General features: G+C 45.4%; 1 protein-coding gene across 5 annotated transcripts in view; it reads right to left on the bottom strand.

Moving 5' to 3' along the window:
* The window catches only part of LOC115482020 (histone deacetylase 5-like), a 148,241-nt gene that overhangs the window by 28,620 nt on the left and 102,720 nt on the right, over positions 1 to 16,901 (bottom strand). For all 5 annotated transcript variants that reach the window (XM_030221557.1, XM_030221561.1, XM_030221558.1 and 2 more), the window contains 4 exons: positions 3,268 to 3,387; positions 2,913 to 3,010; positions 2,169 to 2,287; positions 1,737 to 1,870 (listed from right to left, as the gene is read on the bottom strand). In XM_030221557.1, coding sequence (XP_030077417.1) covers positions 1,737 to 1,870; positions 2,169 to 2,287; positions 2,913 to 3,010; positions 3,268 to 3,387 — 471 coding nt within the window. The remainder of the gene's footprint in view (positions 1 to 1,736; positions 1,871 to 2,168; positions 2,288 to 2,912; positions 3,011 to 3,267; positions 3,388 to 16,901) is intronic.

The following is a 16,901-nucleotide window of genomic DNA, read 5'->3' as shown; positions in this document are numbered from 1 at the left end:
CTCAGTCTCCAGCTTAAAGGGGATAGCAGCCGCCATTCTTTGGACAAAAGTGGTGAAAGAAATTCTCAGGAGGGGACTTCCTTCTCTCTTGTGGAGGAGAGGGATCTGAGGGTATGCCATAAGACCTCTCCTCCAAAAACTAATCTTGCTCCTTGTCGGTGTCCCACGACTAGTCAGTCTCAGATTCAAAGAACTCCTCCTGGGAGAAATGAGTTTTCACCTGTTTCGGTCAACTGGAGGAATTGTCTAGGCTGGTCAGGGCGCCGAGGTACAGATCCACCACTCAGCTTCAGGAAAGCTTTCTCCCCTGACGTCGAGAGGAATACTGCATGGGATGGCCCAGACCAATGCCAGCCAAGGCAGTGATGTCAGCAGCTGTTCCACAGGGGAGACCTGGGCCTACAAAGAGGGCTGGAGCTGTGCTGTGGCTGGCGCAAGTGCTCTCCCTACCAATGCACTCTGCTGCTGCAGCAAGCCTGCTAGCTCTTCCTGAATCATGGCCCCGAATCGGTTATCGAGAGCAGACATCAGCAAAAATGGGGCCAGTGCCAGTGTGGTGACAGCCTGCAGACCTGTAGGTGTCAAATTGGAAGCCTGAGCCCGGCTGGAGGCAGCTGCAGTGTTGGCACTTCTCAAGAGGGGGGGGGGGGGGGGGGGGCGCGCGCTCCTCTCAATGCTTCTGGGGTATTGGCAATGTCCCGGTGCTCCCGATAATACACTTCAAGGGGGACTGATGCTTGCTCTTCTTGGGCTTGCCTCAGTGTTGAGCATCAGAGTCTCATGGTACCGATGAGGATGATGTTGAATCCTCACATCACCTCAGTCCCAGGGTCCTAACAAAATGCCTGATGTCCTTGATGTTGGTGCACTCTCAGTGTCAGAAAGAGCCGCCTCAGCCATCAGGTCAGACGCTTCTGATGCTGAGGTCAATGGACCAGACTTGGTTTTGTGCTGAAGCTTGCTGGATGTCTGATTCCTCTTTTGCATATGTAAGCAGAGGACACAGGTATGAGCATCATGGTCTGGCCCCAAGCACTGGAGACACCAGTTATGGGGCTCAGTCTCGGAGATGACCCGATTACACTGGGAACAACACTTAAAGCCACTGGGAACCTTCTGGGACATGGAAGGAAAAACAGCTGATGCCACTGGCTCAATGGTGAGGGTGATAAAAGCCACTCACCCACGAAAACTGTTGATGTAACCTGGTCAGAGCTCAGGCTTAAGGGAGCCCACGGAGTTGAAAAACTAAAAAAAAAAAAAAGGACACTTAAGGGGCACAAAAAATAAAAGAAAAAGAAAAAAAAATAAAGATCAAAAACCTCATGGAGAAGGCACCACGACACAATTGAAACCAAATGAACTCAGGAGAGATCAAAACCACAACCTCTCTTCTCTGCAGAAAAACGAAGAGTGCTGGTCCTGTGCTAGCATGTCAGGCAGGAAGGCACCTGCGCATGTGTGGTGTGATGCTGCCAATGGCCTCAAAGAGACGAAATGCTGGGCAGCATCCGGACTGGGCTCCTTTTAGATGATGTCACCCAGTTGTGAGATGATATGGCCCTGCTTGTCCTTGGAGAAATCGATATTACTCTGGAAAGTGTTCTGCACCGGGCTCTGTCAAATGACATCACCCAGATGTAAGATACACTGTCGTGCTTGTCCTCTGAGAAAGAAAGTGTGTGTTACAGGACATCTGATTAGCACAGGGAGCTGACACATAGAAGGCAGCCTACCTCGATACCTAGCAGCGCGGAGACACAGGCTTCGGATGCATCGCAAATAGCTGTGAGGTCATGACCTCCCTCTAATGCCAGCACCACACGCCCACAGGCCAGTTTCATTAGCTGCTTGGTCAGGTGCCCAAAACCTGGGAAGAGAGAGTGTGGGTGGGGGGATCTTTCATGAAAATTCAAAATAAGAATGACCACTTTCACACAGCAATCAGAGGTATTAGAGAGAGCCTGTTAAGTTTCTAAAAATGTGTTTGTCTATAAAGTGTTCTCCTAGTGTGGTTGGGACCAAGGTGCTCAGTACATTTTGCTTGTGGGAATGATACAGGAAGCAATGTTCACATTCTACGTTGTATGCCTTTCCAGTTCAGATCCACCAAATGGCTAAATTTACTCCTATGCGTGAAGCTAGGCTCTCCGCTTCATCACACTCACATTTGGCTGTAACTGAATAACCACCAAGTGGGGACAGGTGGCCCTCAACCGCATCAAAGCCAGCGGACACCAGAACCACATCTGGAGAGAACTCTTCTGCTATCGGCATCACTACAGTCCTGAGAGAAATGGAAGGGAAGCAGGGGAGAACAGCCAGTATGAACACAGAGGAGCAGAGAATCTTATCCATTTCAGCATACAAAAAGAGTGGCCACGCCAACTTGGGATTTATAAAATGTCAGGAAAATAAATGCAGCCACCTGCAGAAGTTACAATATTTGGTCATTGCCTGATCTGTGTGAAAAAAGGAGAGGGAAACATACGAGGATGTTAGAAATATTATCCCAATTAGGGCTGCATGAATTGAGACACTTGCCTGAGGTCACCCAGAGAATCAGAGTCCAGGACCAATACAGCTCTAAATGAGAAAGTTCTTAATAAATAAGACCCATGATGCTTTCATCTCTAGCTCCCTTTTCCCAGCAGAAGGGGCCCATTTTTTGGTCACCCTCCCTTCTACAAATCCTCCTTTCCATCCCCTGCTCTCAGCCTTCTCAACAGCACACACCTCTTATAGCAAAATGACTTCAATTTTACATTATTTAAGCGTTTGTATTCTGCTCTTGGCACAGACATAAGGGAGCATAGCAAACTTATGCCACAAGTCACTGCCCAAAGCAACACATGACTGCAGAGCTATGGAGCCCCAATCCCTCTGACTTCATTGCTGAGCTCTGCCATTACCTGAATGCAGACAGATATTCCACATCTCCTATGGGAGGGTCCACACCACCTGTCCATGCTATGTTAACGTTGTAGCCAACTCCCATTCCAGCCCCAACCTAAAAAAAATAAGGAGAGGAGCATGATTTATATGCAAGCAGACTCTTCTGTGAGCCACTGCTGGGTAAAAGGCAAAAATAATCCCCAACCTAGGAACATACTAAACAGCAGATAAAGATCAAAGTAGCCCATTCAGTCTTCTCAGTATAGATTTGTCCTTTTGGTAGACAGCAACTGCTCTGCTCAGTGCTCCACAGTCCCAGGGTACTGTCAGCCCTTCTCAGCTCTGCCAACCCACGTTCCGACTGGGACTCACCTCCTCGGGAGACCCACTTCCTGGAAAGAAGTTGCCATTATCATAGCGATGCAGAGAGATATAGAGAACGCTGGGATCACTGTAGAAGGCTTGCTGTGTGCCATTTCCGTGGTGGATGTCCTAGGGGCACAAACATGAATCCATATTCAGGGTTATGATGAAATATTTTCAACATGGCTAAGCGAGGTTGGTGAAAGTTTCAATTCCCCCTACCCCTGCCAGTGGCTGAAAGCAAAGGCACCAATGAAACACAATGCAGCAGATCAGTCTGTACAAAAGCTTATGTGAATGGGAGTCTCCCAGGTGTTTGGCTGAACAGTATATCCCTGGTGAAACCTTGTCCCTTTGTACAATGTTCAACATTAAGGTAGAAATATCAACAGAAATCATCTGATGTTGGTGTTTGCATGGTGAAGAATTGATAATGCATGGTGAATGTAACAGCCAAAGTCCACTACCATTAGAACAGATCAGTGCACACAGAGGTGAGAAAAACCTGCAAACCAAGGAGCGCTAAAATTACCAGTTAATTTTGTCATACTGGTTCCAGGGTGGATTCATTGTTTTCAAGTCTTACCTGTTAATTTTCTTTCCTTTGGTCTCACCAGACCAGTCCAGAACCGGGGCTTTGTGCCTGTCAACCAGCGGATGGGGACACAGAAAAAAAAAATGCTATGTGCTTCACCCAATAAGGGCACCATGCAGCTTTAGATGCTCAGTATTTTGAATGACAAAGGAATGGACCATCTGTTTTCCATTTTGCTTCAGCTGTTTTTCTAATAATACATATCGCTGGTAATAAAAAAACTTCAAAAAGTTAAACTTTCCAAAACAATATCACAAACATAAAGGGCAAAAAAAAAAAAAAAAAAAAGGATTGGAAGAATGGGCAACAAGTTTCAAACTCAAACTGAACAGAGACAAAACCAAATTCCTAGTGCTACCCAGCCCACACAACCCTGCATAACTGTTTTAGCCTAAAATAATGCCAATTATTGATTAAATACTCCTCCCATTTAGACAGTTGAAAATCTGGTCCTTTTGTCAAATCTCTTGGCATCCTCCACAAGTGGGAAGATTCCAATCTAATAATGTTCCACTGAATCAACAGGAATAGCATGCTAATCGATTAAAATGAGCTGATCAGTATTCAATGTGCCTTCTGAGGGATGCACAGCCGGTTTCCGAGTGATGCACAGAAGCAGCCCCTACCTTTTTCGAGGAACCTTTTACCGGAGGTCAGGAGCTGTCATGGTGTTGCTGCTTGCTCTTGCTCTGGATCCAGCATTCCTGGGGTGTGCCAGACAGCAAGCAGCAGAACAGGTAAGGGAGAGCCGTGTGTGGGTAGGGCAACGGGCTGGCTCTGGATCAACAATGCACTCCATACATGCAGCTTGTACATGTGTTTGAAAGCCGTGTGTAGCACACACTGTACGAGCATGCACAGAGCACCCACGCTTAGCGATTGACTGCTCTGTGTATGCCCTGGCAGCCTTCCCTACTGAGCTGCATGGTAAACTTTGTGCAGCTTAATTGCACGCTATTTCCACCTCGGTAATTTTTACTGAGGTGGAAATAGCGCCCAGTTCTTTCTGGGGACTTTTGTGCGTCAGCAAGAAGAAGAAAAGCTGAGAGGTTTGCCCCGAATCCTGGAAGAGGAAGCAGGCTCACTGTTCAAAGGCGTTAACGGATTGCTAGACAGACTTAAGAAAAGGCATATCAGTCAAGTCCTTATCTCAGGAGAGATTCAATCGGCTGACAAGGGATGCAGCAATTTCATACCCAAGAGAATTTAAACTGCAGGAAGGAGGAGGGTACAGTGAGGATCAAGTGTACAACTGTGATGAAACAGGACTGTGTTTCAAAATGTTATTAGATCGTACACTAGCAGCCAAAGATGATGTATACAAGGAGGAAGGCTTTAAACAAAGAAAGGACTGAGTGACCATTCTTTTTGGTGTGAATAAATTGGGTAGTCATCAAGTAAAACCACTCATGACTGGGATGTCTAAATCACCCAGGTGTTTTCATCATGTGAATATGAAATCTTTGCCCTTTGAATACACAAACAGCAAGAATGATTGGATGAACTCTTCAATCTTTACAGACTGGTTTTATAAATCCATTGTTTCAGCTGTTAGAGTTCATCTACATAAACTTAAATAAGAGAAAAAGGCCCTTCTTCTTCTGGACAACTGCCCAGCACACCTTCCAGCATAAGAGCTTATGAGCCATGATGGTAAAATGAAAATGTTTTATCCACCAAACAATACAACTTCAGAGATCCAACCCCTGGACTAGGGCATAATTTCAGTGAATTAAGAGGATGGCAGCAGATAACACAGCCACAGTGGATGTAGCTGACATCACTCAACCTGAAGGAGGTTTGCCACCTCAGTGGAAAGGCGTGGGATGCTATCTCAGCAAGTTGCATTGAGCTATGCTGACTGACAGGGTTGGGATCCGTATTCCTTTCATCGACAATTGATGAGGATGATGAGGAAATTTTTTTTGGGCTTTTCTCCAGAGGACATGCAGTTAGCTGAGGAGGCATTACAATTTTTGAACATGTGCATAATGATATCCTGAACTGGATTTCAATTGATAATGACTGCCCCACTTACAAGCATGTGACTGATGAAGAAACTGTGGCAAATGCGCAACAGCTAAGCTATCAGACAATGCTGACGATGAGCAAGATAACGGTGTTCCTTCTGCTCTTCCACCAAAAGTGTCAAAGGCTACAGAACATCTTGAGGAAAGTTTAAGATGACTAAAAACTCAGGATGTGGAAAGCATCAAACTTTTACAGCTACAAATCATTCTTGATTTCGCAAGAAGCAGTTTGTTTTAAGAAAACAGAGCACAGTAGATAAGTTCCTGTACTAGTACAGTACTGTCTCTTTCAATAATGTATATATAAAGTAGTTCAGCTGTGTGAATGCCTCGGTTTGTAGCAAATAAATCTTTTGCAACAGATCAATTTTTGCTTCATTTGTTTTCATTTTCCATTGACCCCGATAAAACACAATGTGACATTTTATGGATCCCAAACATCGCATTATAATGGGGTTCAACTGTATTTGGGGATGCCATTGAAAAGGGGTCCCTCCCTTCATTTAATGATCTAAAACTGGCCAAATAGGTAGAAAAGGTGACAGTGAAAGTTAGAAGGATGATTGGGTGCACAAGGAGGAATGGCCAGCAGGAAAAAGGAGGTGAAAATGCCTCTGTCTTATCTCTGGTGAGACCTCATTTAGAATGCTGTGAGAAGACTTCCAGAGAGGGAGAGATCTTCATTGGTAAGAATTTGCTGGGAAATTGTTTTTAAACTTGGGGAAAGGCAGACTTAGAATAAAATAGGTAACCTAAGGGACTTTACTTATTTGGATTTTGCTCACACCTTTTTCAGTAGTAGCTCAAGGTGAGTTACATTCAGGTACTCTGGATATTTCTCTGTCCCAGGAGGGCTCACAATCTAAGTTTGTATCTGAGGCAATGGAGGGTTAAGTGATTTGCCCAAGATCACAAGAAGCAGCAGTGGGATTTGAACCAACCACCTCTGGATGGCAAGACTGGTGCTCTAACCACTAGGCCACTCCTCCACTTTAAGTTACTCTGCTCCCTTAGAAAGGAAGTTTAAGAATAGTCTGTCTTAGCATATACAGTCTCTATTACAGTTCCATAAGCTAGCATTTAAGGGAGCTATATTACAGTTACTATAGCATCAGTATAAAGCACAGCTAACAAACACAGGAAACCTCAGTTAGTTTAGACTACTCGCATAGTTTTACCCAGTATATATTGTGGGGCCAACCCATAGAGTATCTGAAAGGGAAAACTGAATTCAAGTTTCAGGTTTATTAATCACTTCATATACCACTCAGAGAACAGACCATCGGTTTACATCTTAAATCTATAATAAACAATCAGAGCAGAAAAGAACTCCATTCAATATAGGAAAGAAATAGGGATACGGTGAGAAGAAAAAGAAAGCCAACAGGCGCTGAGAGAAAGTAAACAAGAGAGAATAGTATCATCTGGTGGTAACAATGGATTCAGCAGTCCACGAAGGGTGGCTGGAACCGAAGGTGGTAACAAAAAGGTGGGCCTTTAGCTGGGCCTGAATAGGCAGGGAGGTCTCTAATCGCAAGGCTAAAGAAACAGCAGTCCAAAGCTGTGGACCCATGACACTAAATATACGTTTATGTATGGAGGAGAGGTGCAAACAATGAAGGGAAGGGATCTGGAGCAAATTATCTTAACAGGAGCGGAGAGTCTGGGGAGGGCAATAGGGTAAAAGGTAACATGGCAGGTATAAACTCAGCTTAAACATCATGGACTCATGGGCAAATGCATTTCAGCTAAAACTCAACAAAGAAAAAACACACTGTCTCATCCTCTCATCCCAACACAGCGCGGACAACCCCACAATCATCAATACCCCAGACTATACCCTTCCTATCTCAGACAGCCTGAAAATCCTTGGAGTTACAATAGACCGTAACTTAACGCTAGAGAACCAAGTGACATCCACAACAAAGAAAATGTTCCAATCAATGTGGAAACTCAAACGCCTGAAACAATTCTTCCCATGTGATACATTTCGCAACCTGGTACAATCAATGGTACTCAGCCACTTAGATTACTGCAACGGAATTTACGCGGGATGCAAGGAACAGACTTTAAAGAAGCTTCAGACCGCTCAGAACACGGCAGCTAGGCTTATATTTGGAAAAACACGATATGAAAGCGCAAAACCCCTCCGCGAAAAACTACACTGGATCCCAATTAAAGAACGCATTAACTTCAAAATCTGCAACCATAGTTCACAAAAGAATCTATGGAGAAGCCCCTGGATATATGACAGACCTAATCAACTTACCAACTAGAAACACTTCAAAATCAACACGAACATATCTAAATTTGCACTACCCAAGCTACAAAGGCCTCAAAATACAAATCAACTTACGCATCTAGCTTTTCCTACGTAAGCACACAACTCTGGAACGCATTACCAAAAGCCTTGAAAATGACACATAACCATCTAAACTTCCGGAAATCACCAAAAACTAACCTATTCAAAAAGGCATATCCTGCCGATCCAACCTAAATGCCTGATCTCTGCAACACAACAAAATTAAAGTACGTAATGGACATAACTCATTTCCGCTGCACACTTCCCTAGATGTGACTTTACCATAACTCTATCCTCCCACAATATCACTTTGTAATGTTCTCACCGGAGCCACCAAACTCCTTCTGGTACTATGTAAGCCACATTGAGCCTACAAATATGCGGGAAAATGTGGGATACAAATGCAACAAATAAATAAAGGTTGGCCTGAATGGTAAATTTTATGGACTAAGAGAAGCAACTTGTAAGAGATCAGGTATAAAACTGGAAACCAATGATCCTCACAAAGGAGAGGGGTAATATAATTATAATGCCCAGCCCCAGTGAGAAGGTGAATAGCGGAGTTCTGAATTACCTGTAAGCGGTGGATACCCTTATGGGGAAGGCCTCGGAGCAGGGTGTTATAGTAGTCCAGCCTTGAAAGGACTAGTGAATTGTCAAAGACCCTTAAGGGTCTCCTTCTCTGCACATATTCAACAGATTGCTAAAACCTGTCGTTTCTTCCTCTATAATATCGCCAAAATTTGCCCTCTCCTTTCTGAGCACGCTACCAGAACCCTCATCCACACTCTCATCACCTCTCGCTTGGACTACTGCAACTTGCTTCTCACAGGTCTTCCACTCAGCCCTCAAAATTCTGCTGCACGATTAATATTTCACCAAAGTCGCTATGCCCATATTAGCCCTCTTCTGAAGTCACTTCACTGGCTCCCTATCCGTTTCCGTATACAGTTCAAGCTCCTCTTATTAACCTATAAGTGCATTCACTCTGCTGCCCCTCACTACCTCTCCACCTTCATCTCTCCCTACACTCCTTCCCAGGAACTCTCCGTTCACTAGGCAAATCTCTCCTAATTGCACCCTTCTCCTCCATCGCTAACTCCAGACTCCTTTTATCTCGCCGCACCTTATGCCTGGAATAGACTTCCTGAGCCATTACGTCAAGCTCCATCCCTGGCCGCCTTCAAATCCGGGCTAAAGGCCTACCTGTTTGATGCTGCTTTTAATTCCTAACTTGTCAACTGCTCGTAACCTTATCTTGTCTTCCTCTCTTCCATAGTCCCTTTTCTCTATGTGTCCTATCTGTCTGTCCTACCCTTATCCCTTATTTGTCCTGTCTGTCCTGATTTAGATTGTAAGCTCTTTTGAGCAGGGACTGTCTTTTCTTCATGTTCAATTGTGAAGCGCTGCGTACGACTGGTAGCGCTATAGAAATGATTTGTAGTAGTAGTAGGGGTAAATAGTCGTTGAATGGAATAAATCATCCGTAGCTTAAAGAAATGAAGACAAAACAGTCTTAGAGATAAAGGGACGAAAAGTCAACCTGCCATCAAAGACCACATCTAAGACTCTGACCGTTGGAACCATGGAGAGTGGATTGTAAAGGGATGGGTGAGGGGAGGTGGGTTGGAGCAGGAAAACAGGAGACCAGTACTCTTCTTATAATTAAGCATGAGCTTATGAGAGTGTAACCAGAAGGCAATCTGGTCGAGCTTGGTATTCAGTGATTGAATGGTGGAAGTGTTAGCAGGATCAATAAGGGCAAGCACCTGAATATCGTCTGCATAGACACGGAGGCCTAGGGTTTCTATAAAAGTCAAGATGGGGGCAAGAGAAATGTTGAAAAGAAGTGGGGCCAACACTGATCCCCTGTGGTACCCCACAGTGAGAAACAAATGAATGGGAACATGAGTTGTGGTGATAGACCTTATTAGATCTGAAATCAGCGTAAAGCAGTATCTCGAAAGCCTATGACCCAAAGATGGTCGAGAAGAAGAGCATGATCAATGAAGAGGTCCAGGAAAACCAAAAGAACATGCTCATTCTTATCAAGGTGTTGAACTACACAGGTGACCAGGCCCAGGAGAGCTATCTCTGTAGTCTCCTAAACTCAGTTTTGTGTGGGTGTAAGACAGAACAGATATCCACATGTTTCTTGAGATGTTGATGTACTATTTGTTTGGTCAGTTTTGAAACGAAAGTCAGTTGTGAAATAGAACGGTAGTTCGTAATTGGAGTGGGACCTAGAGTCTTATCCTTCAATTTAGGGATAATGTAGGCATGCTTCCAGGGTGAGGGGACGACCCCTAAAGTCAGGGATGATGCAAGAGAAAGGGGAGAAGGGTTGTGTCAAACCGTCTGACAAACGCAGGGGAATGGGATCAAGGGAGGGGGCGGAACTGGAACATATGCTGGCTAAGGTTTCAGTAAGCTGTGGGCGGGTGGAAGATCAGAGAGGATGGAGTGTGGCAGTGCAGTGGGTGACTGGTGGAGGGGGAAGAGTACAAGGGGTGAGGAAACTTGGAACCAAGCAACTTTGGAGCAGAAATGCAGAGCTAATGCATCAGCTGATGGTTGGGTATCCTCACTAGCTGACAGAAATGGTGCTGCAGTGAGTACACTATACTATATAGTTTACTAGAAGTAGGTGCACGAAGAATCATGGCAGAATAGTGGAATTTTTTCACCTGGGTAACCGCAGATTTGTAGAGATATACCATCTCTTTGTAGCGCCGGAGATCATCAGGTAGGTGTGTTTTTTGCCAGTGGTGTTCCAGCTGGCGAAGTTGACAGTGATACAGGGATAAAGCAGCTGTGTACCACTGGTCAACTGAGCGAGGTGGTAATGAGGGGGACAAGTTCCACATGCACAGTGGAGCCAGTGCATCATAGGTGGCAGAAATAGCTGTGTTCCACAAGACAGCTTGCATTTCATGGGTACTGAACGAGAGCAGTTGAAGAGGTAGTGCCGCAACAAAGGAGGCTGGAGTAAGCATATAGTGCGAGTTTGAGGAACAAAAGAAACAAGTATCACAGGTAAGCAAACACTAAAGCAAGAAGTGGTCCGATCATGGAACAGACTACAGGAGCAGTTGAAAGCACCGAGACGAGAGAAGTGAGGGGGGATGGAAAAAGATCAAGAATATGACCAGCCTGGTGCGTAGGAGCAGAGACATGTGTTAGGGAGACAGCAGTGGGATCATTCAAGTGAAAACTGAAGTCTCCCAGAATTAAAGCATGTGGAAACTAGAGAATAAACTGAAATAAAAAAATCATGCAGTGACTGGAACCATGACTGGAAGGGGAAGGTATACCAAAAGGAAAGTTATAGGGGGGGTTTATGTGAATAGAGAATGATAGGGCCTCAAGCAGAAATAATTTAAATGCTGAGCAAGCCTCCACTGGTAGCATAGCCTAGCACAGCGGTTACCAAAACTGGTCTTGGAGGCATCCTAGCCAGTCAGATTGTCAGGATATCCACAATGAATATTCATGAGAAAGATTTGCATGCAGTGGAGGCAGTGCATGCCAGTATCTCTCATGAACATTCAATGTGGATATCCTAAAAACCTGACTGGCTGGGGTGCCTCCAGGACCAGGTTTGGGAATCACCGGCCTAGCATATAACTACAATCTTAAGGGGCTTTAGTTTATATATTCCCACTCCATTAGAAACTTAATTAAGAAATCACAAATAATAAGATGCAGGCAGCAGTCCAGCAGCAAGATGGGGCTACCCAGTCTTTTGCACTGTCACATGTTTGATTAACTCTCAGTTGGTGAGAAGACATATGTGTGTACTTGATGCAAAGAGCTCCTAGCACTCAGGGAATGGTTCCGATCTCTGGAGGCTAGGAACTGAGGCAGACAGAGAGGTTTATAGAGGAGGCCTTACAGGGACATAGTAGAGAAGTCGCACCTCCAGTCTGGCAACCTCTGTGTTGCCATGGAGGAGAACGGTCTCCTGAAAGGAGACCCTCATTGTGAAGAAGGCAGGAAGTGATCCTATAGCCAGGAGCTGCCCTCCAGGTGATGCAATATCCTCTCACACCAAAGATGTGTCTCCAGGGGCTTCTGCCCAGGAGGTAAGAGTTAGGACAGCCGTTGCAGTTGGAGATTCAATCATTAGGCATGTAGATAGCTGGATGGCTGGTGGACATGAGGATCACCTGCTCACTTGGCTGCCTAGTGTGAAGGTGGCACCTAGATAAGATTTTAGACAGTGCTGGTGAAGAGCCTGCTGACTTGGTAGGTACCAATGACATAGGAAAATGTGGGAGGGAGCTTCTGGAAGCCAAATTTAGGCTCTTAGATAGAAAGCTCAAATCCAGAACCTTCAGGGTAGTATTTTCAGAAGTGTTCCCAGTTACACGTGCAGGACCCACGAGATAAGCAGAGCTCCAATGCGCGGATGAGGCAATGGTGCAGAGAGAAGGGTTTTAGATTTGTTAGGAACTGGGCAACATTCTGGGGAAGGAGAAACCTATTCCAGAAAGATAGGCTCCACCTTAACCAGTGTGACTGGCATCAACATTTAAAAAGGAGACAGAGCAGCTTTTAAACTAGAAACTGGAGGAAGGCCGACAGTCGCTCAAAAGCGCATGGCTCAGAACAAAAAATCTTTAAAAGATATCACCAAAACAGGGAAGACAGGGCATCCCAATAGCAAAGTTGCAATAGAGACCATTGTAGACCAGGTGTCTTTAAATAAGGAGCTGACAGATTTTCAAGATTGCAAATTATCACTGTCAACTGCTGAGCAAGCTGTAAATAGGAACAACAAACATTGTTTGAAATGTCTATATGCAAATGCCAGAAGCCAAAGAGATAAGATGGGAGAGAGAGAATATATTGCACTAAATGAAAAGATAGCTATAATAGGCATTTCTGATACCTGGTGGAAAGAAAAACCAGGATATAAATTATATTGTAGTGATACGGTAGATCAAATTTGTGGAGGAGTAGCATTATACGTTAAGGAAATCTTGAATTGAATAAACTAAAAATTCTGAAGGACACAAAACACAACTTGGAATCCTTATGGATAGAAATTCCATGTGTAAAGGGAGACGTCCAATATTTGAAATGTAATTTATTGAAAGAAGACTCTTTCAATAAATTACATTTCAAATATTGGACGTCTCCGGTCTGCTTTTTGAAGAGCCTGATTCTTTCTGTTCCCACTCCTGTTCTTACTCCGGAGAGATACCAGTGCCAGAAATAGTATTCAGTGCTGATGAATCAGAGAAAGTGAAACAAATCTCTGTAAACCTGGAAGATGTAATGGATCAATTTGATAAACCATAGAGTAGCAAGTTGCCTGGACCGGATGGTATACTCGAGAAGGGCCAGTGATAAGGGCTTTCCTACTACTACTACTACTACTTAACATTTCTAGAGCGCTACTGGATCCCACTGGATCATTTATGGAATTCAACTGGAGAGCAACAAGAAATAATCAGGAGATTTTATAAAGCAATTATGGCTGTAAGGGGCCCCTTTTCGGGTCACGATAAATGTGCACGGGATAAGGGTAGAAATATTCTACACAGGATTTCTTGGATGGTCTCTCGGGAGGGCCTACACTGACACAACTATGGGAGATCCTTTTTTTTTTTTTTTTTTTACTGCAATTAAAACAAATTTACTCAAGCAAATACACTTGATCAAGAAAAATCAGAAACTACAAGAAATAATCAAAAATGCAAAATCTTAAGAAAAATAAAGTAATAACTGATAACGGTCCACAACATTTGAGGATATCAAGAGATCAAACAATTAATAGGCAAACTATCTAAATGAAAACAACTAGAGAGCGACAAAATTATATACTATGCATGAAAAGAAACTGTAAAATACAGTAAAGTTTCCCTCTGTCTGACGGATAACTTCAGTTACCAGTCTCTATCATAGTCCAGTGCTACTGTCACATGGAGAGTAGAAGGTATGGCGAGCTACCCCTTCTTTTGAAGACTCAAAAAAAGTTGTTAAATCAAGACTATCCTGTGATACGGGAGACAATACATCCACTCCCTCCCTTGTAGGCTTCTTCTTGCTAGAAGACAAATAAAACACTCGCGAAACAGAAAGAAGCGATTGTGAAGGTATCGTAACATACTCCAACATGAGTTTCTTAAACATTTCTTGTGGGAGAATACCTGGAATTTTAGGAAAATTTATTAAATGCAAATTTCATCTCAGTACAACATTTTCCAAATTTTCACATTTTACTTCAAGATTAGCATGTCCTTTAACTAACGTGGCTGTCAACAGGGCCTTTTTACCAAGCTGTGGTAACAAGGGCCCTGTGGTAGAGTCAGTGGCCATTTTTGCCACATAGTAAGATGACGTGCACATGCCAGGACCCTTTTTACCGCAGCAGGCAAAAAGCCCGAAAAAAATACATGGTTATGCGGTAAGCTTGCATTTACCAAGTGGCTATTCGGGGGGGGGGGGAGAGCACTGGGCTCCCATGCTACCCCGACGGTAACTGGGCAATGTGCAGTGCTACCCATTTACCGCTAGGTAACTCTCTGCGGTATATATATTTTTTAAATTCCAGCAGTGCCGGAAATGGCACACACTGGAGGCAGAACTACTGCTAGCGGTAGTTCTGGGTTGCCATGTGGCAACCTTTAGTAAAAGGGCCCCAAAGTCTCCATAGCTTTACATCCTTCCTCAAACCTTTGAAGGGAATTTTGTACCCAAAAATTTTTTTTAGAATCCTGTGAATCCAATCTTTACTCCATTTAGTTAACTCTATTCTCATCTGATATCATGTGCATTGTAAATTGATTGTCCCAAATCTACAATCAATCACTTTCCATATTTCATCTAAAGAAAAAACAGCAGGCCTTACTGGGGCAAACAAGACACTTGCTTCATGTCTCTGGTTCGAGTCACTGGCAGGCAGGCTGGATCCCTCAACCGTTGCCAGGCTTTGAGAGATGGAACAACTGCCACTACCCGAAACTCCGGATGCCACCCCTGCAGTGGCAACAGTAGTCCCGTTTGGTGTGGGAGGCCTGATGTCATCTCTGCCCACCTTCTCTCCGGTGTTGCTCTTCCCCCCCGCTGCGGTGGTTCTCGCAGGTCAGGAGATAGCAAAATGCTGCTATCCAAGAGAGGGAAGTCAACACATTCCCCTAAATACTCAGCAGACTCCAGGCCTGGGAGACCCATTTTAAAATAATACATACATTCCACTAGGAATTGCAGTGTGGAGAAATCAGATGCATGAATTGTTGCAATGGACCGAATGTCCACATGCCAGGCTAGGGATAAGAAATAAATGAATCTCCCCCAGGCACCTGTGGGTTGAAGAGAAGCGACCCCCCCCTGCCTTGGACCGATCATTCGGCAAATGCAAAACCTGGGCCTCCCCCAAACCCATGACTAGTTTATCAAGCTCCTCACCAAACAGCATGGAGCCTTTAAAGGGTAGGGAACATAGCTTAGCGTGCGAGGCAGTGGCGTAGCGAGGGGGGCTGCCACCCGGGGTGGGGCAGTTCACCGTTGCACCCCCCCCCTTGGCGCATCAACACCCCCCTCCCCGACCCAGTGCCCACCCTCTTCCGTCCAACCAGCTCCCCCTACCTTTAAAAAAATATCGGAATCCAAAGCGAGGCGCAGCGCCTCCCCATAAAAGAAATGTGCAGTGTTTCATCGGGCCTTCCCTCGCTCTGTCTGTCCCGCCCTCCGCTGACGCAACTTCCTATTTCCGCAAGGGCGGGACAGACAGAGCGAGAGAAGGCCTGATGAGACGCTGCACATTTCTTTTACATGCAGGCGCGAAGCTCTGCGCCTCGGATTCCGATATTTTTTTAAAGGTAGGGGGAGCTGGTTGGACGTAGGAGGGTGGGCACTGGGGGGGGGGGTGTCGATGGGCCGAGGGGGGGGAGCTGGCAGGGAGCACCCCCCCGAGCTGACACCCGGGGCGGACCGCCCCCCCGCCCCCCCTTGCTACGCCACTGGTGCGAAGCCGCAAATGCTGCCCAGCCCCAGAGCACCAAGGCCAGCCGGGCAGCCATTACCAAGTTCTAGGCAGAAGTCCACAGCAAATCATACAAGGCAGCCACCAAACAGGAGGAGCCCATCTCTACCTTGGCTACCTCCTGGTCCACCAGGGTGTGATCCCCCAAGGGGTCATCCAGCACCCTCTCAGACAGTGGAAACAGGCCCTAGACACCAAGCCACCACAAAAGGCTGCCTAGAAAACCAAGGCAGAGGGGTCAAAATTCTTCTTCAATAACAACTCCATCATCCTATCATGCGGGTCCCACAGAGACGCATCCCCATCCACAGGAATCATGGTCTTCTTGGTGACTGTAGTAACGAGGGCATCCACCACTGTAGGCCTCAACGTCTCCTGGTCCATGGCCAGCACCGAACCACCTTACAAAGGGTATCTGGCGAGGCCCACTCTGAGTGCACCATCTCACAGAGGTCCTGATTCATGGGGAAGGTCTTTGGATCCACTTTCCAGACTGTGCTCCCCTACCAAGGAGTCCTCCTCAAATTTAAGCCCAAAGAGACCTGAGAAACAAACCTCGCCAGCTCTTGCTGATGGAAAACGTGAGCCACCAAAGGATCTTCCCCCGCAGGGTGGGGGTCTCTGGCAAGGCCCACCAGACCCTCTTCCTCCAGATCACTGCAGCCACTTTGACCCAAAATCCTCCAGAGCCACCTCCTGAAAATCCAGCCATGGATGCTTAGG

The sequence above is a fragment of the Microcaecilia unicolor genome, chromosome 12 (assembly GCF_901765095.1).
Source record: "Microcaecilia unicolor chromosome 12, aMicUni1.1, whole genome shotgun sequence".
NCBI lineage: Eukaryota > Metazoa > Chordata > Amphibia > Gymnophiona > Siphonopidae > Microcaecilia > Microcaecilia unicolor.
Note: the sequence above shows the minus strand (reverse complement) of the source record. Positions and strands in the feature narration are given on the sequence as shown.